At 32.9% G+C, this 26,745-nt stretch overlaps 2 protein-coding genes across 4 annotated transcripts in view; both read left to right on the forward strand.

The window, feature by feature from the left end:
- Positions 1–26,745, forward strand: part of ttbk2a (tau tubulin kinase 2a) — a 331,495-nt gene that overhangs the window by 251,596 nt on the left and 53,154 nt on the right. The gene's annotated exons all lie outside the window — the stretch shown is intronic.
- The window catches only part of stard9 (StAR-related lipid transfer (START) domain containing 9), a 160,536-nt gene continuing 151,110 nt past the window's right edge, over positions 17,320–26,745 (forward strand). For all 3 annotated transcript variants that reach the window (XM_061969195.1, XM_061969197.1, XM_061969196.1), the window contains exons 1-3: positions 17,320–17,541; positions 21,604–21,676; positions 24,761–24,877. In XM_061969195.1, coding sequence (XP_061825179.1) covers positions 17,495–17,541; positions 21,604–21,676; positions 24,761–24,877 — 237 coding nt within the window. In that variant the 5' untranslated portion in view covers positions 17,320–17,494. The remainder of the gene's footprint in view (positions 17,542–21,603; positions 21,677–24,760; positions 24,878–26,745) is intronic.

Raw genomic sequence — 26,745 nt, forward strand, 5'->3', positions numbered from 1 at the left:
ATAAAAGCAAGCATTAACTCGCAGCATTCTTACAAATAAAATAAAAAAAATGCTTTTAAAAGATAATGGGAAAATATAAATTCAGTTAAGTAAAACATAAACATTGAAATGTAACAATAACAAAATTATACAAATAAAATGGATTTAAAAAGTGGAGGAGTTCAAGTACCTTGGGGTCTAGTTCACTTTGATTAAAATCAACAAAATAATGCTCATTATTAATTGTCAAAAAAATATAGACTTTTTTTTTTTTTAAATAAAAGCAAGCTATACATTATGAATAAAAACAAATATCAATTAGCAGCAATGTTATAAATGAAAGATAATTAGGACAAATACAAATTAATTTAGATAAAACAATATAAAATAAATTAATTGAAAAATAATGAGCTTAATTTGGCTTTTAAGTTTAGTGTATTCGATGAAATATCTTAGGAGTGCAGACTATAATCTAAATAAAATACTTGTGAGATTTGGATACTTTTGCCCCAAAAATGGCCAAAAAACTAGTGGGTGGAGTCTCCACCATTGTGGGTGGAGTCTTCATGCAGCAATGTTATAAATGAATATGAATGAAAAATAATTAGAACTAATACAAATTAATTTAAACAAAACAATATAAAATAATAAAACAAATTAATAAAAAAAAACAATGAACTGGCTTTTGGTTTTTAAGTTTAGTGTATTCGATGAAATAGCTTAGGAGTGCAGACTATAATCTAAATAAAATACTTATTTGTGAGATTTGGATACTTTTGCCCTCAAAATGGACAAAAAAGTAGTGGGTGGAGTCTCCACCATTGTGGGCGGAGTCTTCATGCAGCAATGTTATAAATGAATATGAATGAAAAATAATTAGAACTAATACAAATTAATTTAAACAAAACAATATAAAATAAATTAATAAAAACAAAACAATGAGCTGGCTTTTGGTTTTTAAGTTTAGTGAATTTGATGAAATAGTTTAGGAGTGCAGACTATAATCTAAATAAAAAACTTACTTGTGAGATATGAATACTTTTGCCCCAAAAATTGACAAAATAATAGTGGGCGGAGTCTTCATGCAGCAATGTTATAAATGAATATGAATGAAAAATAGAACTAATACAAATTAATTTAAACAAAACAATATAAAAATAATAATAAAATAAATTGATTAAAAAACTAATGAGCTGGCTTTTGGCTTTTAAGTTTAGTGTATTCGATGAAATAGCTTAGGAGTGCAGACTATAATCTAAATAAAATAATTAGTTGTGAGATTTGGATACTTTTGCCCCAAAAATGGCCAAAAAACTAGTGGGTGGAGTCTCCACCATTGTGGGCGGAGTCTTCATGCAGCAATGTTATAAACTAAATAAATGAATATGATTGAAAAATAATTAGAACTAATACAAACTAATTTAAACAAAACAATATAAAATAATAAAATAAATTAATTTAAAAAAACTAATGAGCTGGTTTTTGGCTTTTAAGTTTAGTGTATTCGATGAAATAGTTTAGGAGTGCAGACTATAATCTAAATAAAATACTTATTTGTGAGATTTGGATACTTTTGCCCCCAAAATGGACAAAAAACTAGTGGGTGGAGTCTCCACCATTGTGGGCGGAGTCTTCATGCAGCAATGTTATAAATGAATATGAATGAAAAATAATTAGAACTAATACAAATTAATTTAAACAAAACAATATAAAATAATACAATAAATTAATAAAAAAAAACAATGAGCTGGCTTTTGGTTTTCAAGTTTAGTGAATTTGATGAAATAGTTTAGGAGTGCAGACTATAATCTAAATAAAATACTTACTTGTGAGATATGGATACTTTTGCCCCAAAAATGGACAAAATAATAGTGGGCGGAGTCTTCATGCAGCAATGTTATAAATGAATATGAATGAAAAATAATTAGAACTAATACAAATTAACTTAAACAAAACAATATAAAATGATAAAATAAATTAATTAAAAAAACTAATGAGCTGGCTTTTGGCTTTTAAGTTTAGTGTATTCGATGAAATAGTTTAGGAGTGCAGACTATAATCTAAATAAAATAATTAGTTGTGAGATTTGGATACTTTTGCCCCCAAAATGGACCAAAAACTAGTGGGTGGAGTCTCCACCATTGTGGGCGGAGTCTTCATGCAGCAATGTTATAAATGAATATGAATGAAAAATAATTAGAACTAATACAAATTGATTTAAACAAAACAATATAAAATAATAAAATAAATAAATAAAAAAAAAACCAATGAGCTGGCTTTTGGTTTTTAAGTTTAGTGTATTCGATGAAATAGTTTAGGAGTGCAGACTATAATCTAAATAAAATACTTACTTGTGAGATATGGATACTTTTGCCCCAAAAATGGACAAAATAATAGTGGGTGGAGTCTCCACCATTGTGGGCGGAGTCTTCATGCAGCAATGTTATAAACTAAATAAATGAATATGAATGAAAAATAATTAGAACTAATACAAATTAATTTAAACAAAACAATATAAAATAATAAATAAAAAAAATAAAAACAATGAGCTGGCTTTTGGTTTTTAAGTTTAGTGAATTTGATGAAATAGTTTAGGAGTGCAGACTATAATCTAAATAAAATACTTACTTGTGAGATTTGGATACTTTTGCCCCCAAAATGGACAAAAACCTAGTGGGTGGAGTCTCCACCATTGTGGGCGGAGTCTTCATGCAGCAATGTTATAAATGAATATGAATGAAAAATAATTAGAACTAATACAAATTAATTTAAACAAAACAATATAAAATAATTAAATAAATAAATTAAAAAAACAACTAATGAGCTGGTTTTGGCTTTTAAGTTTAGTGTATTCGATGAAATAGCTTAGGAGTGCAGACTATAATCTAAATAAAATACTTATTTGTGAGATTTGGATACTTTTGCCCCAAAAATGGACAAAATAATAGTGGGCGGAGTCTTCATGCAGCAATGTTATAAATGAATATGAATGAAAAATAATTACAACTAATACAAATTAATTTAAACAAAACAATATAAAATAATAAAATTAATTAATTAAAAAAACTAATGAGCTGGCTTTTGGCTTTTAAGTTTAGTGAATTTGATGAAATAGTTTAGGAGTGCAGACTATATAATCTAAATAAAATACTTATTTGTGAGATATGGATACTTTTGCCCCAAAAATGGACAAAAAACTAGTGGGTGGAGTCTCCACCATTGTGGGCGGAGTCTTCATGCAGCAATGTTATAAATGAATATGAATGAAAAATAATTAGAACTAATACAAATTGATTTAAACAAAACAATATAAAATAATAAAATAAATAAATTAAAAAAAAAACAATGAGCTGGCTTTTGGTTTTTAAGTTTAGTGTATTCGATGAAATAGTTTAGGAGTGCAGACTATAATCTAAATAAAATACTTACTTGTGAGATATGGATACTTTTGCCCCAAAAATGGACAAAATAATAGTGGGTGGAGTCTTCATGCAGCAATGTTATAAACTAAATAAATGAATATGAATGAAAAATAATTAGAACTAATACAAATTAATTTAAACAAAACAATATAAAATAATAAATAAAAAAAATAAAAACAATGAGCTGGCTTTTGGTTTTTAAGTTTAGTGAATTTGATGAAATAGTTTAGGAGTGCAGACTATAATCTAAATAAAATACTTACTTGTGAGATTTGGATACTTTTGCCCCCAAAATGGACAAAAACCTAGTGGGTGGAGTCTCCACCATTGTGGGCGGAGTCTTCATGCAGCAATGTTATAAATGAATATGAATGAAAAATAATTAGAACTAGTACAAATTAACTTAAACAAAACAATATAAAATAATAAAATTAATTAATTAAAAAAACTAATGAGCTGGCTTTTGGTTTTTAAGTTTAGTGTATTCGATGAAATAGTTTAGGAGTGCAGACTATAATCTAAATAAAATACTTACTTGTGAGATTTGGATACTTTTGCCCCCAAAATGGACAAAAACCTAGTGGGTGGAGTCTCCACCATTGTGGGCGGAGTCTTCATGCAGCAATGTTATAAATGAATATGAATGAAAAATAATTAGAACTAATACAAATTAATTTAAACAAAACAATATAAAATAATTAAATAAATAAATTAAAAAAACAACTAATGAGCTGGTTTTGGCTTTTAAGTTTAGTGTATTCGATGAAATAGCTTAGGAGTGCAGACTATAATCTAAATAAAATACTTACTTGTGAGATATGGATACTTTTGCCCCAAAAATGGACAAAATAATAGTGGGCGGAGTCTTCATGCAGCAATGTTATAAACTAAATAAATGAATATGAATGAAAAATAATTACAACTAATACAAATTAATTTAAACAAAACAATATAAAATAATAAAATAAATTAATTAAAAAAACTAATGAGCTGGCTTTTGGCTTTTAAGTTTAGTGTATTCGATGAAATAGTTTAGGAGTGCAGACTATAATCTAAATAAAATACTTACTTGTGAGATTTGGATACTTTTGCCCCCAAAATGGACAAAAAACTAGTGGGTGGAGTCTCCACCATTGTGGGCGGAGTCTTCATGCAGCAATGTTATAAATGAATATGAATGAAAAATAATTAGAACTAATACAAATTAATTTAAGCAAAACAAAATAAAATAATAAAATTAATTAATTTAAAAAAAAATAATGAGCTGGTTTTTGGCTTTTAAGTTTAGTGTATTCGATGAAATAGCTTAGGAGTGCAGACTATAATCTAAATAAAATACTTATTTGTGAGATTTGGATACTTTTGCCCCCAAAATGGACAAAAACCTAGTGGGTGGAGTCTCCACCGTTGTGGACGGAGTCTTCATGCAGCAATGTTATAAATTAATATGAATGAAAAATAATTAGAACTAATACAAATTAATTTATACAAAACAATATAAAATAAATTAATAAAAACAAAACAATGAGCTGGCTTTTGGTTTTTAAGTTTAGTGAATTTGGTGAAATAGTTTAGGAGTGCAGACTATAATCTAAATAAAATAATTAGTTGTGAGATTTGGATACTTTTGCCCCAAAAATGGAAAGAAAACTAGTGGGTGGAGTCTCCATGCAGCAATGTTATAAACTAAATAAATTAAAAATAATTAGAAAAAATACAAATGAATTTAGATAAAACAATATAAAATAAATTAATTGAAAAATAATGAGCTTAATTTGGCTTTTAAGTTTAGTGTATTCGATGAAATAGTTTAGGAGTGCAGACTATAATCTAAATAAAATACTTATTTGTGAGATTTGGATACTTTTGCCCCAAAAATGGCCAAAAAACTAGTGGGTGGAGTCTCCACCATTGTGGGCGGAGTCTTCATGCAGCAACGTTATAAACTAAATAAATGAATATAATTGAAAAATAATTAGAACTAATACAAATTAATTTAAACAAAACAATATAAAAATAATAATAAAATTAATTAATTAAAAAACTAATGAGCTGGCTTTTGGCTTTTAAGTTTAGTGTATTCGATGAAATAGCTTAGGAGTGCAGACTATAATCTAAATAAAATACTTATTTGTGGGATTGGGATACTTTTGCCCCCAAAATGGACAAAAAACTAGTGGGTGGAGTCTCCACCAGTGTGGGCGGAGTCTTCATGCAGCAATGTTATAAATGAATATGAATGAAAAATAATTAGAACTAATACAAATTAATTTAAACAAAACAATATAAAATACATTAATAAAAACAAAACAATGAGCTGGCTTTTGGTTTTTAAGTTTAGTGAATTTGATGAAATAGTTTAGGAGTGCAGACTATAATCTAAATAAAATACTTACTTGTGAGATATGGATGTTTTTGCCCCAAAAATGGACAAAATAATAGTGGGTGGAGTCTCCACCATTGTGGGCGGAGTCTTCATGCAGCAATGTTATAAACTAAATAAATGAATATGATTGAAAAATAATTAGAACTAACACAAATTAACTTAAACAAAACAATATAAAATAATAAAATAAATAAATAAATAAAACTAATGAGCTGGCGTTTGGCTTTTAAGTTTAGTGTATTCGATGAAATAGCTTAGGAGTGCAGACTATAATCTAAATAAAATACTTATTTGTGAGATTTGGATACTTTTGCCCCCAAAATGGACAAAAACCTAGTGGGTGGAGTCTCCACCATTGTGGGCGGAGTCTTCATGCAGCAATGTTATAAATGAATATGAATGAAAAATAATTAGAACTAATACAAATTAATTTAAACAAAACAATATAAAATAAATTAATAAAAACAAAACAATGAGCTGGCTTTTCGTTTTTAAGTTTAGTGAATTTGATGAAATAGTTTAGGAGTGCAGACTATAATCTAAATAAAATACTTACTTGTGAGATATGAATACTTTTGCCCCAAAAATTGACAAAAAAAGAAAAATAATTAGAACTAATACAAATTAATTTAAACAAAACAATATAAAATAAATTAATAAAAACAAAACAATGAGCTGGTTTTTGGTTTTTAAGTTTAGTGAATTTGATGAAATAGTTTAGGAGTGCAGACTATAATCTAAATAAAATACTTACTTGTGAGATATGGATACTTTTGCCCCAAAAATTGACAAAATAATAGTGGGCGGAGTCTTCATGCAGCAATGTTATAAATGAATATGAATGAAAAATAGTTAGAACTAATACAAATTAATTTAAACAAAACAATATAAAAATAATAATAAAATTAATTAATTAAAAAACTAATGAGCTGGCTTTTGGCTTTTAAGTTTAGTGTATTCGATGAAATAGCTTAGGAGTGCGGACTATAATCTAAATAAAATACTTATTTGTGAGATTGGGATACTTTTGCCCCCAAAATGGACAAAAAACTAGTGGGTGGAGTCTCCACCATTGTGGGCGGAGTCTTCATGCAGCAATGTTATAAATGAATATGAATGAAAAATAATTAGAACTAATACAAATTAATTTAAACAAAACAATATAAAATAAATTTAAAAAAACAAAACAATGAGCTGGCTTTTGGTTTTTAAGTGTAGTGTATTCGATGAAATAGTTTAGGAGTGCAGACTATAATCTAGATAAAAAACTTACTTGTGAGATATGGATACTTTTGCCCCAAAAATTGACAAAATAATAGTGGGTGGAGTCTCCACCATTGTGGGCGGAGTCTTCATGCAGCAATGTTATAAATGAATATGAATGAAAAATAATTAGAACTAATACAAATTAATTTAAACAAAACAATATAAAATAAATTTAAAAAAACAAAACAATGAGCTGGCTTTTGGTTTTTAAGTGTAGTGTATTCGATGAAATAGTTTAGGAGTGCAGACTATAATCTAGATAAAAAACTTACTTGTGAGATATGGATACTTTTGCCCCAAAAATTGACAAAATAATAGTGGGTGGAGTCTCCACCATTGTGGGCGGAGTCTTCATGCAGCAATGTTATAAATGAATATGATTGAAAAATAATTAGAACTAATACACATTAATTTAAACAAAACAATATAAAATAATACAATTAATTAATTAAAAAAACAACTAATGAGCTGGTTTTGGCTTTTAAGTTTAGTGTATTCGATGAAATAGTTTAGGAGTGCAGACTATAATCTAAATAAAATAATTAGTTGTGAGATTTGGATACTTTTGCCCCAAAAATTGACAAAATAATAGTGGGCGGAGTCTTCATGCAGCAATGTTATAAATGAATATGAATGAAAAATAATTAGAACTAATACAAATTAATTTAAACAAAAAAATACAAAATAATAAAAACAAAACAATGAGCTGGCTTTTGGTTTTTAAGTGTAGTGAATTTGATGAAATAGTTTAGGAGTGCAGACTATAATCTAGATAAAAAACTTACTTGTGAGATATGGATACTTTTGCCCCAAAAATTGACAAAATAATAGTGGGTGGAGTCTCCACCATTGTGGGCGGAGTCTTCATGCAGCAATGTTATAAATGAATATGATTGAAAAATAATTAGAACTAATACAAATTAATTTAAACAAAACAATATAAAATAATAAAATAAATTAATAAAAAAAACAATGAGCTGGCTTTTGGTTTTCAAGTTTAGTGAATTTGATGAAATAGTTTAGGAGTGCAGACTATAATCTAAATAAAATACTTATTTGTGAGATTTGGATACTTTTGCCCCCAAATTGGACAAAAAACTAGTGGGTGGAGTCTCCACCATTGTGGGCGGAGTCTTCATGCAGCAATGTTATAAACTAAATAAATGAATATGAATGAAAAATAGTTAGAACTAATACAAATTAATTTAAACAAAACAATATAAGATAAATTAATAAAAACAAAACAATGAGCTGGCTTTTGGTTTTTAAGTTTAGTGAATTTGATGAAATAGTTTAGGAGTGCAGACTATAATCTAAATAAAATACTTACTTGTGAGATATGGATACTTTTGCCCCAAAAATGGACAAAATAATAGTGGGCGGAGTCTTCATGCAGCAATGTTATAAACTAAATAAATGAATATGAATGAAAAATAATTAGAACTAATACAAATTAATTTAAACAAAACAATATAAAATAATAACATTAATTAATTAAAAAAACAACTAATGAGCTGGTTTTGGCTTTTAAGTTTAGTGTATTCGATGAAATAGCTTAGGAGTGCAGACTATAATCTAAATAAAATACTTATTTGTGAGATTTGGATACTTTTGCCCCCAAAATGGACAAAATAATAGTGGGTGGAGTCTCCACCATTGTGGGCGGAGTCTTCATGCAGCAATGTTATAAATGAATATGAATGAAAAATAATTAGAACTAATACAAATTAATTTAAGCAAAACAAAATAAAATAATAAAATTAATTAATTTAAAAAAAAATAATGAGCTGGTTTTTGGCTTTTAAGTTTAGTGTATTCGATGAAATAGCTTAGGAGTGCAGACTATAATCTAAATAAAATACTTATTTGTGAGATTTGGATACTTTTGCCCCCAAAATGGACAAAAACCTAGTGGGTGGAGTCTCCACCGTTGTGGGCGGAGTCTTCATGCAGCAATGTTATAAATTAATATGAATGAAAAATAATTAGAACTAATACAAATTAATTTATACAAAACAATATAAAATAAATTAATAAAAACAAAACAATGAGCTGGCTTTTGGTTTTTAAGTTTAGTGAATTTGGTGAAATAGTTTAGGAGTGCAGACTATAATCTAAATAAAATAATTAGTTGTGAGATTTGGATACTTTTGCCCCAAAAATGGAAAGAAAACTAGTGGGTGGAGTCTCCATGCAGCAATGTTATAAACTAAATAAATGCATATAAATTAAAAATAATTAGAAAAAATACAAATGAATTTAGATAAAACAATATAAAATAAATTAATTGAAAAATAATGAGCTTAATTTGGCTTTTAAGTTTAGTGTATTCGATGAAATAGTTTAGGAGTGCAGACTATAATCTAAATAAAATACTTATTTGTGAGATTTGGATACTTTTGCCCCAAAAATGGCCAAAAAACTAGTGGGTGGAGTCTCCACCATTGTGGGCGGAGTCTTCATGCAGCAACGTTATAAACTAAATAAATGAATATAATTGAAAAATAATTAGAACTAATACAAATTAATTTAAACAAAACAATATAAAAATAATAATAAAATTAATTAATTAAAAAACTAATGAGCTGGCTTTTGGCTTTTAAGTTTAGTGTATTCGATGAAATAGCTTAGGAGTGCAGACTATAATCTAAATAAAATACTTATTTGTGGGATTGGGATACTTTTGCCCCCAAAATGGACAAAAAACTAGTGGGTGGAGTCTCCACCATTGTGGGCGGAGTCTTCATGCAGCAATGTTATAAATGAATATGAATGAAAAATAATTAGAACTAATACAAATTAATTTAAACAAAACAATATAAAATACATTAATAAAAACAAAACAATGAGCTGGCTTTTGGTTTTTAAGTTTAGTGAATTTGATGAAATAGTTTAGGAGTGCAGACTATAATCTAAATAAAATACTTATTTGTGAGATATGGATGTTTTTGCCCCAAAAATGGACAAAATAATAGTGGGTGGAGTCTCCACCAGTGTGGGCGGAGTCTTCATGCAGCAATGTTATAAATGAATATGATTGAAAAATAATTAGAACTAACACAAATTAACTTAAACAAAACAATATAAAATAATAAAATAAATAAATAAATAAAACTAATGAGCTGGCGTTTGGCTTTTAAGTTTAGTGTATTCGATGAAATAGCTTAGGAGTGCAGATTATAATCTAAATAAAATACTTATTTGTGAGATTTGGATACTTTTGCCCCCAAAATGGACAAAAAACTAGTGGGTGGAGTCTCCACCATTGTGGGCGGAGTCTTCATGCAGCAATGTTATAAATGAATATGAATGAAAAATAATTAGAACTAATACAAATTAATTTAAACAAAACAATATAAAATAAATTAATAAAAACAAAACAATGAGCTGGCTTTTCGTTTTTAAGTTTAGTGAATTTGATGAAATAGTTTAGGAGTGCAGACTATAATCTAGATAAAAAACTTACTTGTGAGATATGAATACTTTTGCCCCAAAAATTGACAAAAAAAGAAAAATAATTAGAACTAATACAAATTAATTTAAACAAAACAATATAAAATAAATTAATAAAAACAAAACAATGAGCTGGTTTTTGGTTTTTAAGTTTAGTGAATTTGATGAAATAGTTTAGGAGTGCAGACTATAATCTAAATAAAATACTTACTTGTGAGATATGGATACTTTTGCCCCAAAAATTGACAAAATAATAGTGGGCGGAGTCTTCATGCAGCAATGTTATAAATGAATATGAATGAAAAATAGTTAGAACTAATACAAATTAATTTAAACAAAACAATATAAAAATAATAATAAAATTAATTAATTAAAAAACTAATGAGCTGGCTTTTGGCTTTTAAGTTTAGTGTATTCGATGAAATAGCTTAGGAGTGCGGACTATAATCTAAATAAAATACTTATTTGTGAGATTTGGATACTTTTGCCCCCAAATTGGACAAAAAACTAGTGGGTGGAGTCTCCACCATTGTGGGCGGAGTCTTCATGCAGCAATGTTATAAATGAATATGAATGAAAAATAATTAGAACTAATACAAATTAATTTAAACAAAACAATATAAAATAAATTTAAAAAAACAAAACAATGAGCTGGCTTTTGGTTTTTAAGTGTAGTGAATTTGATGAAATAGTTTAGGAGTGCAGACTATAATCTAAATAAAATACTTATTTGTGAGATTTGGATACTTTTGCCCCCAAATTGGACAAAAAACTAGTGGGTGGAGTCTCCACCATTGTGGGCGGAGTCTTCATGCAGCAATGTTATAAACTAAATAAATGAATATGAATGAAAAATAGTTAGAACTAATACAAATTAATTTAAACAAAACAATATAAGATAAATTAATAAAAACAAAACAATGAGCTGGCTTTTGGTTTTTAAGTTTAGTGAATTTGATGAAATAGTTTAGGAGTGCAGACTATAATCTAAATAAAATACTTACTTGTGAGATATGAATACTTTTGCCCCAAAAATGGACAAAATAATAGTGGGCGGAGTCTTCATGCAGCAATGTTATAAACTAAATAAATGAATATGAATGAAAAATAATTAGAACTAATACAAATTAATTTAAACAAAACAATATAAAATAATAACATTAATTAATTAAAAAAACAACTAATGAGCTGGTTTTGGCTTTTAAGTTTAGTGTATTCGATGAAATAGCTTAGGAGTGCAGACTATAATCTAAATAAAATACTTATTTGTGAGATTTGGATACTTTTGCCCCCAAAATGGACAAAATAATAGTGGGTGGAGTCTCCACCATTGTGGGCGGAGTCTTCATGCAGCAATGTTATAAATGAATATGAATGAAAAATAATTAGAACTAATACAAATTAATTTAAGCAAAACAAAATAAAATAATAAAATTAATTAATTTAAAAAAAAATAATGAGCTGGTTTTTGGCTTTTAAGTTTAGTGTATTCGATGAAATAGCTTAGGAGTGCAGACTATAATCTAAATAAAATACTTATTTGTGAGATTTGGATACTTTTGCCCCCAAAATGGACAAAAACCTAGTGGGTGGAGTCTCCACCGTTGTGGGCGGAGTCTTCATGCAGCAATGTTATAAATTAATATGAATGAAAAATAATTAGAACTAATACAAATTAATTTATACAAAACAATATAAAATAAATTAATAAAAACAAAACAATGAGCTGGCTTTTGGTTTTTAAGTTTAGTGAATTTGGTGAAATAGTTTAGGAGTGCAGACTATAATCTAAATAAAATAATTAGTTGTGAGATTTGGATACTTTTGCCCCAAAAATGGAAAGAAAACTAGTGGGTGGAGTCTCCATGCAGCAATGTTATAAACTAAATAAATGCATATAAATTAAAAATAATTAGAAAAAATACAAATGAATTTAGATAAAACAATATAAAATAAATTAATTGAAAAATAATGAGCTTAATTTGGCTTTTAAGTTTAGTGTATTCGATGAAATAGTTTAGGAGTGCAGACTATAATCTAAATAAAATACTTATTTGTGAGATTTGGATACTTTTGCCCCAAAAATGGCCAAAAAACTAGTGGGTGGAGTCTCCACCATTGTGGGCGGAGTCTTCATGCAGCAACGTTATAAACTAAATAAATGAATATAATTGAAAAATAATTAGAACTAATACAAATTAATTTAAACAAAACAATATAAAAATAATAATAAAATTAATTAATTAAAAAACTAATGAGCTGGCTTTTGGCTTTTAAGTTTAGTGTATTCGATGAAATAGCTTAGGAGTGCAGACTATAATCTAAATAAAATACTTATTTGTGGGATTGGGATACTTTTGCCCCCAAAATGGACAAAAAACTAGTGGGTGGAGTCTCCACCATTGTGGGCGGAGTCTTCATGCAGCAATGTTATAAATGAATATGAATGAAAAATAATTAGAACTAATACAAATTAATTTAAACAAAACAATATAAAATACATTAATAAAAACAAAACAATGAGCTGGCTTTTGGTTTTTAAGTTTAGTGAATTTGATGAAATAGTTTAGGAGTGCAGACTATAATCTAAATAAAATACTTACTTGTGAGATATGGATACTTTTGCCCCCAAAATGGACAAAATAATAGTGGGTGGAGTCTCCACCAGTGTGGGCGGAGTCTTCATGCAGCAATGTTATAAATGAATATGATTGAAAAATAATTAGAACTAACACAAATTAACTTAAACAAAACAATATAAAATAATAAAATAAATAAATAAATAAAACTAATGAGCTGGCGTTTGGCTTTTAAGTTTAGTGTATTCGATGAAATAGCTTAGGAGTGCAGATTATAATCTAAATAAAATACTTATTTGTGAGATTTGGATACTTTTGCCCCCAAAATGGACAAAAAACTAGTGGGTGGAGTCTCCACCATTGTGGGCGGAGTCTTCATGCAGCAATGTTATAAATGAATATGAATGAAAAATAATTAGAACTAATACAAATTAATTTAAACAAAACAATATAAAATAAATTAATAAAAACAAAACAATGAGCTGGCTTTTCGTTTTTAAGTTTAGTGAATTTGATGAAATAGTTTAGGAGTGCAGACTATAATCTAGATAAAAAACTTACTTGTGAGATATGAATACTTTTGCCCCAAAAATTGACAAAAAAAGAAAAATAATTAGAACTAATACAAATTAATTTAAACAAAACAATATAAAATAAATTAATAAAAACAAAACAATGAGCTGGTTTTTGGTTTTTAAGTTTAGTGAATTTGATGAAATAGTTTAGGAGTGCAGACTATAATCTAAATAAAATACTTGTGAGATATGGATACTTTTGCCCCCAAAATTGACAAAATAATAGTGGGCGGAGTCTTCATGCAGCAATGTTATAAATGAATATGAATGAAAAATAGTTAGAACTAATACAAATTAATTTAAACAAAACAATATAAAAATAATAATAAAATTAATTAATTAAAAAACTAATGAGCTGGCTTTTGGCTTTTAAGTTTAGTGTATTCGATGAAATAGCTTAGGAGTGCGGACTATAATCTAAATAAAATACTTATTTGTGAGATTTGGATACTTTTGCCCCCAAAATGGACAAAAAACTAGTGGGTGGAGTCTCCACCATTGTGGGCGGAGTCTTCATGCAGCAATGTTATAAATGAATATGAATGAAAAATAATTAGAACTAATACAAATTAATTTAAACAAAACAATATAAAATAAATTTAAAAAAACAAAACAATGAGCTGGCTTTTGGTTTTTAAGTGTAGTGAATTTGATGAAATAGTTTAGGAGTGCAGACTATAATCTAGATAAAAAACTTACTTGTGAGATATGGATACTTTTGCCCCAAAAATTGACAAAATAATAGTGGGTGGAGTCTCCACCATTGTGGGCGGAGTCTTCATGCAGCAATGTTATAAATGAATATGATTGAAAAATAATTAGAACTAATACACATTAATTTAAACAAAACAATATAAAATAATACAATTAATTAATTAAAAAAACAACTAATGAGCTGGTTTTGGCTTTTAAGTTTAGTGTATTCGATGAAATAGTTTAGGAGTGCAGACTATAATCTAAATAAAATAATTAGTTGTGAGATTTGGATACTTTTGCCCCAAAAATTGACAAAATAATAGTGGGCGGAGTCTTCATGCAGCAATGTTATAAATGAATATGAATGAAAAATAATTAGAACTAATACAAATTAATTTAAACAAAAAAATACAAAATAATAAAAACAAAACAATGAGCTGGCTTTTGGTTTTTAAGTTTAGTGAATTTGATGAAATAGTTTAGGAGTGCAGACTATAATCTAAATAAAATACTTGTGAGATATGGATACTTTTGCCCCAAAAATGGACAAAATAATAGTGGGCGGAGTCTTCATGCAGCAATGTTATAAACTAAATAAATGAATATGAATGAAAAATAATTAGAACTAATACAAATTAATTTAAACAAAACAATATAAAATAATAAAATTAATTAATTAAAAAAACAACTAATGAGCTGGTTTTGGCTTTTAAGTTTAGTGTATTCGATGAAATAGCTTAGGAGTGCAGACTATAATCTAAATAAAATACTTACTTGTGAGATATGGATACTTTTGCCCCAAAAATGGACAAAATAATAGTGGGCGGAGTCTTCATGCAGCAATGTTATAAACTAAATAAATGAATATGAATGAAAAATAATTAGAACTCATACAAATTAATTTAAACAAAACAATATAAAATAATAAAATTAATTAATTAAAAAAAACAATGCGTTGGCTTTTGGTTTTTAAGTTTAGTGAATTTGATGAAATAGTTTAGGAGTGCAGACTATAATCTAAATAAAATACTTGTGAGATATGGATACTTTTGCCCCAAAAATGGACAAAATAATAGTGGGTGGAGTCTCCACCAGTGTGGGCGGAGTCTTCATGCAGCAATGTTATAAATGAATATGAATGAAAAATAATTAGAACTAATACAAATTAATTTAAACAAAACAATATAAAATAATAAAATAAATTAATTAAAAAAAACAATGAGCTGGCTTTTGGTTTTCAAGTTTAGTGAATTTGTTGAAATAGTTTAGGAGTGCAGACTATAATCTAAATAAAAAACTTACTTGTGGGATATGAATACTTTTGCCCCAAAAATTGACAAAAACCTAGTGGGTGGAGTCTCCACCATTGTGGGCGGAGTCTTCATGCAGCAATGTTATAAATGAATATGAATGAAAAATAATTAGAACTAATACAAATTAATTTAAACAAAACAATATAAAATAATAAAAACAAAACAATGAGCTGGCTTTTGGTTTTTAAGTTTAGTGAATTTGATGAAATAGTTTAGGAGTGCAGACTATAATCTAAATAAAAAACTTACTTGTGAGATATGGATACTTTTGCCCCAAAAATTGACAAAATAATAGTGGGCGGAGTCTTCATGCAGCAATGTTATAAATGAATATGAATGAAAAATAGTTAGAACTAATACAAATTAATTTAAACAAAACAATATAAAAATAATAATAAAATTATTTAAAAAAACAACTAATGAGCTGGTTTTGGCTTTTAAGTTTAGTGTATTCGATGAAATAGCTTAGGAGTGCAGACTATAATCTAAATAAAATACTTATTTGTGAGATATGGATACTTTTGCCCCAAAAATGGCCAAAAAACTAGTGGGTGGAGTCTCCACCGTTGTGGGCGGAGTCTTCATGCAGCAATGTTATAAACTAAATAAATGAATACGAATGAAAAATAATTAGAACCAATACAAATTAACTTAAACAAAACAATATAAAATAATAAAATAAATTAATTTAAAAAACTAATGAGCTGGCGTTTGGTTTTTAAGTTTCGTGTATTCGATGAAATAGCTCAGGAGTGCAGACTATAATCTAAATAAAATACTTAGTTGTGAGATTTGGATACTTTTGCCCCAAAAATGGCCAAAAAACTAGTGGGTGGAGTCTCCACCATTGTGGGCGGAGTCTTCATGCAGCAATGTTATAAATGAATATGAATGAAAAATAATTAGAACTAATACAAATTAATTTAAACAAAACAATATAAAATAATAAAATTAATTAATTACAAAAATAATGAGCTGGCTTTTGGCTTTTAAGTTTAGTGTATTTGATGAAGTAGCTTAGGAGTGCAGACTATAATCTAAATAAAATAATTAGTTGTGAGATTTGGATACTTTTGCCCCAAAAATGGAAAGAAAACTAGTGGGTGGAGTCTCCATGCAGCAATGTTATAAACTAAATAAATTAAAAAATAATTAGAAAAAATACAAATGAATTTAGATAAAACAATATGAAATCCAATCCACTTTATTTATATAGCACATTTAAACAACAAAATGTTTCCAAAGTGCTGCACAACAATATTAAAATATTATCCTGAGCTCCACCAATGACTGAATAAAAACAAAAAATAAATACATATAAAATAAATATGATTAAAAAGGATTTTAAAGGGTAAAACCAATTAAAACAGTAAATAGAAATCAACATTTTAAAAACACAGAGGAAATAATAAAATTAATTAATTTAAAAAATAATGAGCTGGCTTTTAGGTTTAGTGTATTGGATGAGTGCAGAATATAATCTAAATAAAATACTTAGTTGTGAGATGTGGATACTTTCACCCTCGCCCCCAAAAAACCAAAACACAATTAGTGGGCGGAGTCTCCCGCCGTTGTGGGCGGAGTCTTGCTCCAGCATCACCCCGCCCTTCTGTCCTGTGGCAGCCCAGCAGGAAGCTTCACTTCTCGGCTCTGACTTTTGTGTGGAGTCGCTCTGTTCAACCAGACATGGCTTGAACGCGCCTCACTTTTACGCTGGTGGGAACAACCATGGTGGAAGGTGACGGTCAGGCCGCTTTGTTTGGACTACTTCACCCGGCTTCTTTCCTGACAACTTTGCGGCCGTGAAGAGGCGCGAGAGGGCGGCATGGCAAACATCAAAGTGGCGGTACGAGTGCGTCCACTGAGCGCGAGGTAAGACGTTAGCATGATGCTAACTAACTAGCACTCTTTCAACTTTTATTTCATTACTTCATTCCAAAACACGTTGTTGTCCTCGAAGCTCTTTAAACTCTACTTTCAGTGTTGGAATGTTCAAAATGGGGTCCCAGGGTCCCCATCAAGTCATAAAAAATGAGGTCCCGCAGTACATTTTTGGGGTCCCACTTTTTGTAAGCATTTAGAAAACAAATGCTAAATGTAAGCATTATCTTGTTATAGCTCACATTCTATATTGTGTTCTGCATATATAAATAATAAATATATATATATAAAATATATATAAATAAATAAATAAATAGATTACTGTACAGATAGATATATTGCACTTTTTCACATGCGTCCACGTTTATGGATGTATGTTATATTGTCTTTTTTATTCCAGCGAGTTAATCCATTTTGTGGGGAGTTGAGGGGATAATTTAATTATGATGCGTTCAAGAGTCAATTGCATCATCAGAGAAATGGGCATTGAAACAGTGTAGGTGTGACTTGGTAGGATATGTACAGCAAGTAGTGGACATAGAGAGAGAGATCAGAAAGCATATACATTTGATTACCGTATTTTCCGCACTATAAGGCGCACTTAAAAACCACAAATTTTCTCAAAAGCTGACAGTGCGCCTTATAACCCGGTGCGCTTTATATATGGATTAATATTAAGATTCATTTTCATAAAGTTTCGGTCTCGCAACTACGGTAAACAGCCGCCATCTTTTTTCCCCGTAGAAGAGGAAGTGCTTCTTCTTCTACGCAAGCAACCGCCAAGGTAAGCACCCGCCCCCATAGAACAGGAAGCGCTTCTTCTTCTACTGTAAGCAACCACCCGCCCGCGTAGAAGAAGAAGAAGGGCGCGGATATTACCGTACGTTTCATTTCCTTTGTGTGTTTACATCTGTAAAGACCACAAAATGGCTCCTACTAAGCGACAGGGATCCGGTTCATGAAAAGACGCAATCTCTCCATCCGCACACGGACTACTATTTCACAGCAACTGCCTAAAGACTTTCAAGAAAAGCTGGCTACTTTCCGTGCATATTGTAAAAACAAGATAGCTGAAAAAAAGATCCGGCCAGAGAACATTATCAACATGGACGAGGTTCCACTGACTTTTGATATTCCTGTGAACCGCACTGTGGATACAACGGGAGCACGTACGGTGAATATTCGCACCACAGGGAATGAGAAGTCATCCTTCACTGTGGTTCTAGCTTGCCATGCTAATGGCCAGAAACTTCCACCCATGGTGATATTCAAAAGGAAGACCTTGCCAAAAGAGACCTTTCCAGCCGGCGTCATCATAAAAGCTAACTCGAAGGGATGGATGAAGAAAAGATGAGCGAGTGGTTAAGGTAAGTTTAAGTTTACGCGAAGAGGCCGGGTGGCTTTTTTCACGCAGCTCCGTCCATGTTGATATACGACTCCGTGCGCGCCCACATCACGCTGGTTTTAATATATTATTAAAGTTTGACTGACCTATTTGACTGTTTTTTTGACATTCCTTTAGCGCAGTTATATATATATATATATATATATATATATATAAATACTTTAAAGGTCATTGAACTGCATAAAACAGGAAAGGGGTATAAAAAGATATCCAATGAATTGAGAATGCCAATCAGTAGTGTTTAAATTCTGAGGAGTATATTTATAGCTACAATTCACTGAAAGTCAAGTATTTATTTTATTTATATATATATATATATACATATATATATATATATATATATATATACATATATATATATATATATATATATATATATATATATATATATATATATATATATATATATATGAAGTGGTGATGAGGAGCCGGCGAGCAGCCTAAACTGACAGTTGACAGGTAGAAAACAAAGATGCTAAACTGACAGTTGACAGGTAGAAAACAAAGATGCTAAACTGACAGTTGACAGGTAGAAAACAAAGATGCTAAACTGACAGTTGACAGGTAGAAAACAAAGATGCTAAACTGGCAGTTGACAGGTAGAAAACAAAGATGCTACACTGGCAGTTGACAGGTAGAAAACAAAGATGCTAAACTGACAGTTGACAGGTAGAAAACAAAGATGCTAAACTGACAGTTGACAGGTAGAAAACAAAGATGCTAAACTGACAGTTGACAGGTAGAAAACAAAGATGCTAAACTGACAGTTGACAGGTAGAAAACAAAGATGCTAAACTGACAGTTGACAGGTAGAAAACAAAGATGCTAAACTGACAGTTGACAGGTAGAAAACAAAGATGCTAAACTGACAGTTGACAGGTAGAAAACAAAGATGCTAAACTGACGGTTGACAGGTAGAAAACAAAGATGCTAAACTGGCAGTTGACAGGTAGAAAACAAAGATGCTAAACTGACAGTTGACAGGTAGAAAACAAAGATGCTAAACTGACGGTTGACAGGTAGAAAACAAAGATGCTAAACTGGCAGTTGACAGGTAGAAAACAAAGATATATAAATAAAATAAATACCCCCCCCCCACACACACTCCTCAGCCTTCCCGGTAAGGTCTATTCAGGTGTACTGGAGAGGAGGCTACGCCGGATAGTCGAACCTCGGATTCAGGAGGAACAGTGTGGTTTTCGTCCTGGTCGTGGAACTGTGGACCAGCTCTATACTCTCGGCAGGGTCCTTGAGGGTGCATGGGAGTTTGCCCAACCAGTCTACATGTGTTTTGTGGACTTGGAGAAGGCATTCGACCGTGTCCCTCGGGAAGTCCTGTGGGGAGTGCTCAGAGAGTATGGGGTATCGGACTGTCTGATTGTGGCAGTCCGCTCCCTGTATGATCAGTGCCAAAGCTTGGTCCGCATTGCCGGCAGTAAGTCGGACACGTTTCCAGTGAGGGTTGGACTGCGCCAAGGCTGCCCTTTGTCACCCATTCTGTTCTGAACTTTTATGGACAGAATTTCTAGGTGCAGTCAAGGCGTTGAGGGGATCTGGTTTGGTGGCTGCAGGATTAGGTCTCTGCTTTTTGCAGATGATGTGGTCCTGATGGCTTCATCTGGCCAGGATCTTCAGCTCTCACTGGATCGGTTCGCAGCCAAGTGTGAAGCGACTGGGATGAGAATCAGCACCTCCAAGTCCGAGTCCATGGTTCTCGCCCCCGGAAAAGGGTGGAGTGCCATCTCCAGGTTGGGGAGGAGATCTTGCCCCAAGTGGAGGAGTTCAAGTACCTCGGAGTCTTGTTCACGAGTGAGGGAAGAGTGGATCGTGAGATCGACAGGTGGATCGGTGCGGCGTCTTCAGTAATGCGGACGCTGTATCGATCCGTTGTGGTGAAGAAGGAGCTGAGCCGGAAGGCAAAGCTCTCGATTTACCGGTCGATCTACGTTCCCATCCTCACCTATGGTCATGAGCTTTGGGTCATGACCTGAAGGACAAGATCACGGGTACAAGCGGCCGAAATGAGTTTCCTCCGCCGGGTGGCGGGGCTCTCCCTTAGAGATAGGGTGAGAAGCTCTGTCATCCGGGGGGAGCTCAAAGTAAAGCCGCTGCTCCTCCGCATCGAGAGGAGCCAGATGAGGTGGTTCGGGCATCTGGTCAGGATGCCACCCGAACGCCTCCCTAGGGAGGTGTTTAGGGCACGTCCGACCGGTAGGAGGCCACGAGGAAGACCCAGGACACGCTGGGAAGACTATCTCTCCCGGCTGGCCTGGGAACGCCTCGGGATCCCCCGGGAGGAGCTGGACGAAGTGGCTGGGGAGAGGGAAGTCTGGGCTTCCCTGCTTAGGCTGCTGCCCCCGCGACCCGACCTCGGATAAGCGGAAGAAGATGGATGGATGGATAAACACAGTTGTTTGCCAATAAATAGCTTCACACAACCATTAATCATGAGTGGAAGAAAGGTTTTTGTGTTATCATTCATATTCTCTGAAGAATGGCCAAGAAGTCATCAATTCTCCCAGGGTATGTCAACTTATGAGCACAACTGTCTTTCCGTATGCTAACATGTCTTTCAGCATGCTAACATGTTATTTAGCATGCTAACATGTCTTTCAGTATGCTAACATAAGATGTGTTGTGTGTCCAAGGGAAAGTAGTGATGGAGGAAGAGTAGCACTTCATGTGGAGGACAACAAGTTTGTGAGGATACAAAATGTCAAGGTTAGTATTGACCTCAAATATAACACCTTTCTTTCTTCCTTCTTTCTTGCCTTCCTTCATTTTTTCTTTCTTACTTCCTTCCTGCCTTCTTGCCTTCCTTCCTGCTGTCCTTCCTTCCTTGCCTCCTTACATAAACTAAATGACCTACTCAGTGTCCTCGTGGTTAGTGTCCGCCCTGAGATGGGTAGGTTGTGAGTTCAAACCCCCGGCCGAGTCATACCAAAGACTATAAAAATGGGAGCCATTACCTCCCTGCTTGGCACTCAGCATCAAGGGTTGGAATTGGGGGTTAAATCACCAAAAAATTATTCCCGGGCGCGGCCACCGCTGCTGCCCACTGCTCCCCTCACCTCCCAGGGTTGTGATCAAGGGTGATGGGTCAAATGCAGAGAATACATTTCACCACATCTAGTGTGTGGGTGTGACAATCATTACTACTTTAACTTTAATTAATAATGACAATGTTTTTTGTTTTTTTTATAAATTTGAAGTACAAATGAAAATACCACTTAAGTCATAATTTTTGCGCTGAAGAAACTTCTCTATGAGTTCCCGACGACAGCAATACATCAAACTGAAATGACTGAGAAGTGTAAGAAAATAAAATATAACAATTGAACAGCACTGTTAATGTTGCATCAAAAAATATAGATTTAATTGTTACGAGTACCGGTATCGATCCCCAAGTACTGGGAATTGGTACTGTATCGATCCACATGTAAAAGTTGTAGACCTACTCACCCCCAAATCCTCCACACGACACCGCCGCTCCGGACAGGCTAACCTCCTCCAATCTCCGCCGCTCCCAGTCTGTGGAACGCTCTCCCTGACCACCTGAGGGCACCACAGACTGTGGATGCTTTTAATAAAGGCTTAAAAACCCTTCTTTTTTAGAAAAAAAAAAGCCTTTTTATATAGATATAGATATATGCATACTAGTTTTAGCTATTTTGCTGTTCTAGTTTTTATTTTTTATTTTTTTTTATTTTTTTAAATTTTTTTTAATACACTGTAGCACTTTGAGGTTGTTTACTCAATGTAAAGTGCTTTTTACAAATAAAATCTATTATTATTATTATTATTAAAGTTACCTAGTGCCTTTTTTGTTTGTGATGCAGTTATTTAGTAACACTTTATAAAACATCATTTTGGAATGAGTGTGAAATTAGCAACGTATTATTTTGTTAGTGTGCGTGCACCGTGCAGGACTATTAAATGACTTTCCCATGATGCTCAGCTGCTGTGCAGTCTTTCCATGGCCGTGCACAATTCCTCAGCAGTAAGCAGAAAGGTGTCGTGTGCACCGAGGCACGAGCGAGCTAATGAATGGAAAACACATGCTGGCCTTTCCACACCACAAGTTCTAACGCAAACATAAAGTGGGCTCTCCATCTTGTTGTGGTTGCACAGTCTCACCTTTTCTCTTCTCTTATACAGGTAAAAGCCAGTAAATTAGAATATTTTGAAAAACTTGATTTATTTCAGTAATTGCATTCAAAAGGTGTAACTTGTACATTATATTTATTCATTGCACACAGACTGATGCATTCAAATGTTTATTTCATTTAATTTTGATGATTTGAAGTGGCAACAAATGAAAATCCAAAATTCCGTGTGTCACAAAATTAGAATATTACTTAAGGCTAATACAAAAAAGGGATTTTTAGAAATGTTGGCCAACTGAAAAGTATGAAAATGAAAAATATGAGCATGTACAATACTCAATACTTGGTAGGAGCTCCTTTTGCCTCAATTACTGCGTTAATGCGGCGTGGCATGGAGTCGATGAGTTTCTGGCACTGCTCAGGTGTTATGAGAGCCCAGGTTGCTCTGATAGTGGCCTTCAACTCTTCTGCGTTTTTGGGTCTGCCATTCTGCATCTTCCTTTTCACAATACCCCACAGATTTTCTATGGGGCTAAGGTCAGGGGAGTTGGCGGGCCAATTTAGAACAGAAATACCATGGTCCGTAAACCAGGCACGGGTAGATTTTGCGCTGTGTGCAGGCGCCAAGTCCTGTTGGAACTTGAAATCTCCATCTCCATAGAGCAGGTCAGCAGCAGGAAGCATGAAGTGCTCTAAAACTTGCTGGTAGACGGCTGCGTTGACCCTGGATCTCAGGAAACAGAGTGGACCGACACCAGCAGATGACATGGCACCCCAAACCATCACTGATGGTGGAAACTTTACACTAGACTTCAGGCAACGTGGATCCTGTGCCTCTCCTGTCTTCCTCCAGACTCTGGGACCTCGATTTCCAAAGGAAATGCAAAATTTGCATGGTTGGGTGATGGTTTGGGGTGCCGTGTCATCTGCTGGTGTCGGTCCACTCTGTTTCCTGAGATCCAGGGTCAACGCAGCCGTCTACCAGCAAGTTTTAGAGCACTTCATGCTTCCTGCTGCTGACCTGCTCTATGGAGATGGAGATTTCAAGTTCCAACAGGACTTGGCGCCTGCACACAGCGCAAAATCTACCCGTGCCTGGTTTACGGACCATGGTATTTCTCTTCTAAATTGGCCCGCCAACTCCCCTGACCTTAGCCCCATAGAAAATCTGTGGGGTATTGTGAAAAGGAAGATGCAGAATGCCAGACCCAAAAGCGCAGAAGAGTTGAAGGCCACTATCAGAGCAACCTGGGCTCTCATAACACCTGAGCAGTGCCAGAAACTCATCGACTCCATGCCACGCCGCATTAACGCAGTAATTGAGGCAAAAGGAGCTCCAATCCAAGTATTGAGTATTGTACATGCTCATATTTTTCATTTTCATACTTTTCAGTTGGCCAACATTTCTAAAAAAATCCCTTTTTTGTATTAGCCTTAAGTAATATTCTAATTTTGTGACACACGGAATTTTGGATTTTCATTTGTTGCCACTTCAAATCATCAAAATTAAATGAAATAAACATTTGAATGCATCAGTCTGTGTGCAATGAATAAATATAATGTACAAGTTACACCTTTTGAATGCAATTACTGAAATAAATCAAGTTTTTCAAAATATTCTAATTTACTGGCTTTTACCTGTATTGTGGTTGCACAGTCTCACCTTTTCTCTTCCCTTCTGGTGCTTCTCCTTATCAAGCTGGACGGACGCACAGACCACACCTTGGACTCCAGGGAGAAACTTCTGGAGTTTTGTTTCGACTACTGCTACTGGTCGGTGTACCCAGAGGACCCCCACTATGCATCACAGGAGGAGGTGACCACCACACACACACACACACACACACACACACACACACACACTGTGATTAGATGATATCTATCATGCGCCTGGCTCTATAGTTGGATAATTACACATCTTGGTGATTGGAGGGTGTTGCTGCGACTTAAAGGAAGGAAATCTTGCTTGATGTGTATATTCAAGATAAAAATAACGTTGAGTCCCCCCTGTTGATGTTGAAGACTGCAAGTAGTTTGAGGTATGGTCAGAGCAGTCTTTGTTTGAAAGAGACGCCACACTCTCTCTCTTTCTGGCTGCTACTGCAGAATGTCAAGTCTTGTCTGCAACAAAACATTCCTCTGTTGACCCATCGTGGGCGAAGGCATCCCTGACCATTCTGAATCACATTTGTTTTCTCCCCAAAGCCATAATCTACACTATTGTCTTTTTTGGAAAAAGATCTGCTTGATGACCATGCAACTTTTTGGCTGATTGTATTTAAAAGTGGCCTTTTGACGCAAACATCACATCTTTGTGTGTTTGTTTGTATTTGGTAGACCACTTCCTGCTTTGATTGTATGTTAGCATATATTGGGCCGCCATCTTGAAGTGGTGATGAGGAGCCGGCGAGCAGCCTAAACTGACAGTTGACAGGTAGAAAACAAAGATGCTAAACTGACAGTTGACAGGTAGAAAACAAAGATGCTAAACTGACAGTTGACAGGTAGAAAACAAAGATGCTAAACTGGCAGTTGACAGGTAGAAAACAAAGATGCTAAACTGACAGTTGACAGGTAGAAAACAAAGATGCTAAACTGACAGTTGACAGGTTGAAAACAAAGATGCTAAACTGACAGTTGACAGGTAGAAAACAAAGATGCTAAACTGGCAGTTGACAGGTAGAAAACAAAGATGCTAAACTGGAAGTTGACAGGTAGAAAACAAAGATGCTAAACTGACAGTTGACAGGTAGAAAACAAAGATGCTAAACTGACAGTTGACAGGTAGAAAACAAAGATGGTGTCCAGCGTTTTACTGCTCAAATGAGTGGACTGTTGAAACTGCTAACACTTGTAAACGTGTTAGCATATTAGCTAACGCTAATGACTCCAGCTTTATTACATTACCATAGCACATACAAAATAGATGAAAACACTCCTAAGGACATCACACATGGGACAGTTTAGTAAGTAAGAAATGTTGTAGTTATATTGTAAAACTTACAAGCGTTGCTTAGAGTGATTAATGAAGAATCCATTCGAGTAGAAACGCTATTGATGGCTTGAAGACACTTGTACCTCCAGTGAGTAAACTCTTCCAAAAGGTGGCGGCATAGCACAAACAATACTACACCTATTAAGTGTATATGCTCGTTTTTGTTTTGGTTTTTTTAAACCGTTTTGCATTATGACTGAAAAATCCATTAATTAGCCGCACCGTTTTCTAAGCCGCTGCGTGCAAAGAGCAGGAAAAAAGTAGTGGCTTACAGTTGGTATTGTCGGAGGCAGATATTTACATATATCCGAATTTAAGTTGTACTTCTTCCATTTCTTTGTCATATTTGAAAACAGCTCGTGTTTTCCATTTCTTCTCTTGATGCTCTGTCAGCAAGTAAACTGTGTGTGTTAACCTTGAGTTCTTTGGAATGTATTATGGCTAGGGAGACGTTGTGCTTGTATTATGGCTAGGGAGGGGGAAGGAAAGAGGGGTTTTTGGAGTTGGGAAGACAGACCATTTTGGGAGGCGCGATAGAATGTTCTAGGGTTAGACTGGTCTCAAAATGTATATTGGCAAAGCTTTGAAAATATACAACAAAATACCTATTCTGTCTCTGGTGGTTTTTCAACTCAGCTTTAAGTGTCGTAAAGAGCTTGGGAGCGAGTTGTGACTTGAATTCCCTGGGA

Source organism: Nerophis lumbriciformis, linkage group LG08 (genome assembly GCF_033978685.3).
Source record: "Nerophis lumbriciformis linkage group LG08, RoL_Nlum_v2.1, whole genome shotgun sequence".
Classification (NCBI taxonomy): Eukaryota; Metazoa; Chordata; class Actinopteri; order Syngnathiformes; family Syngnathidae; genus Nerophis; species Nerophis lumbriciformis.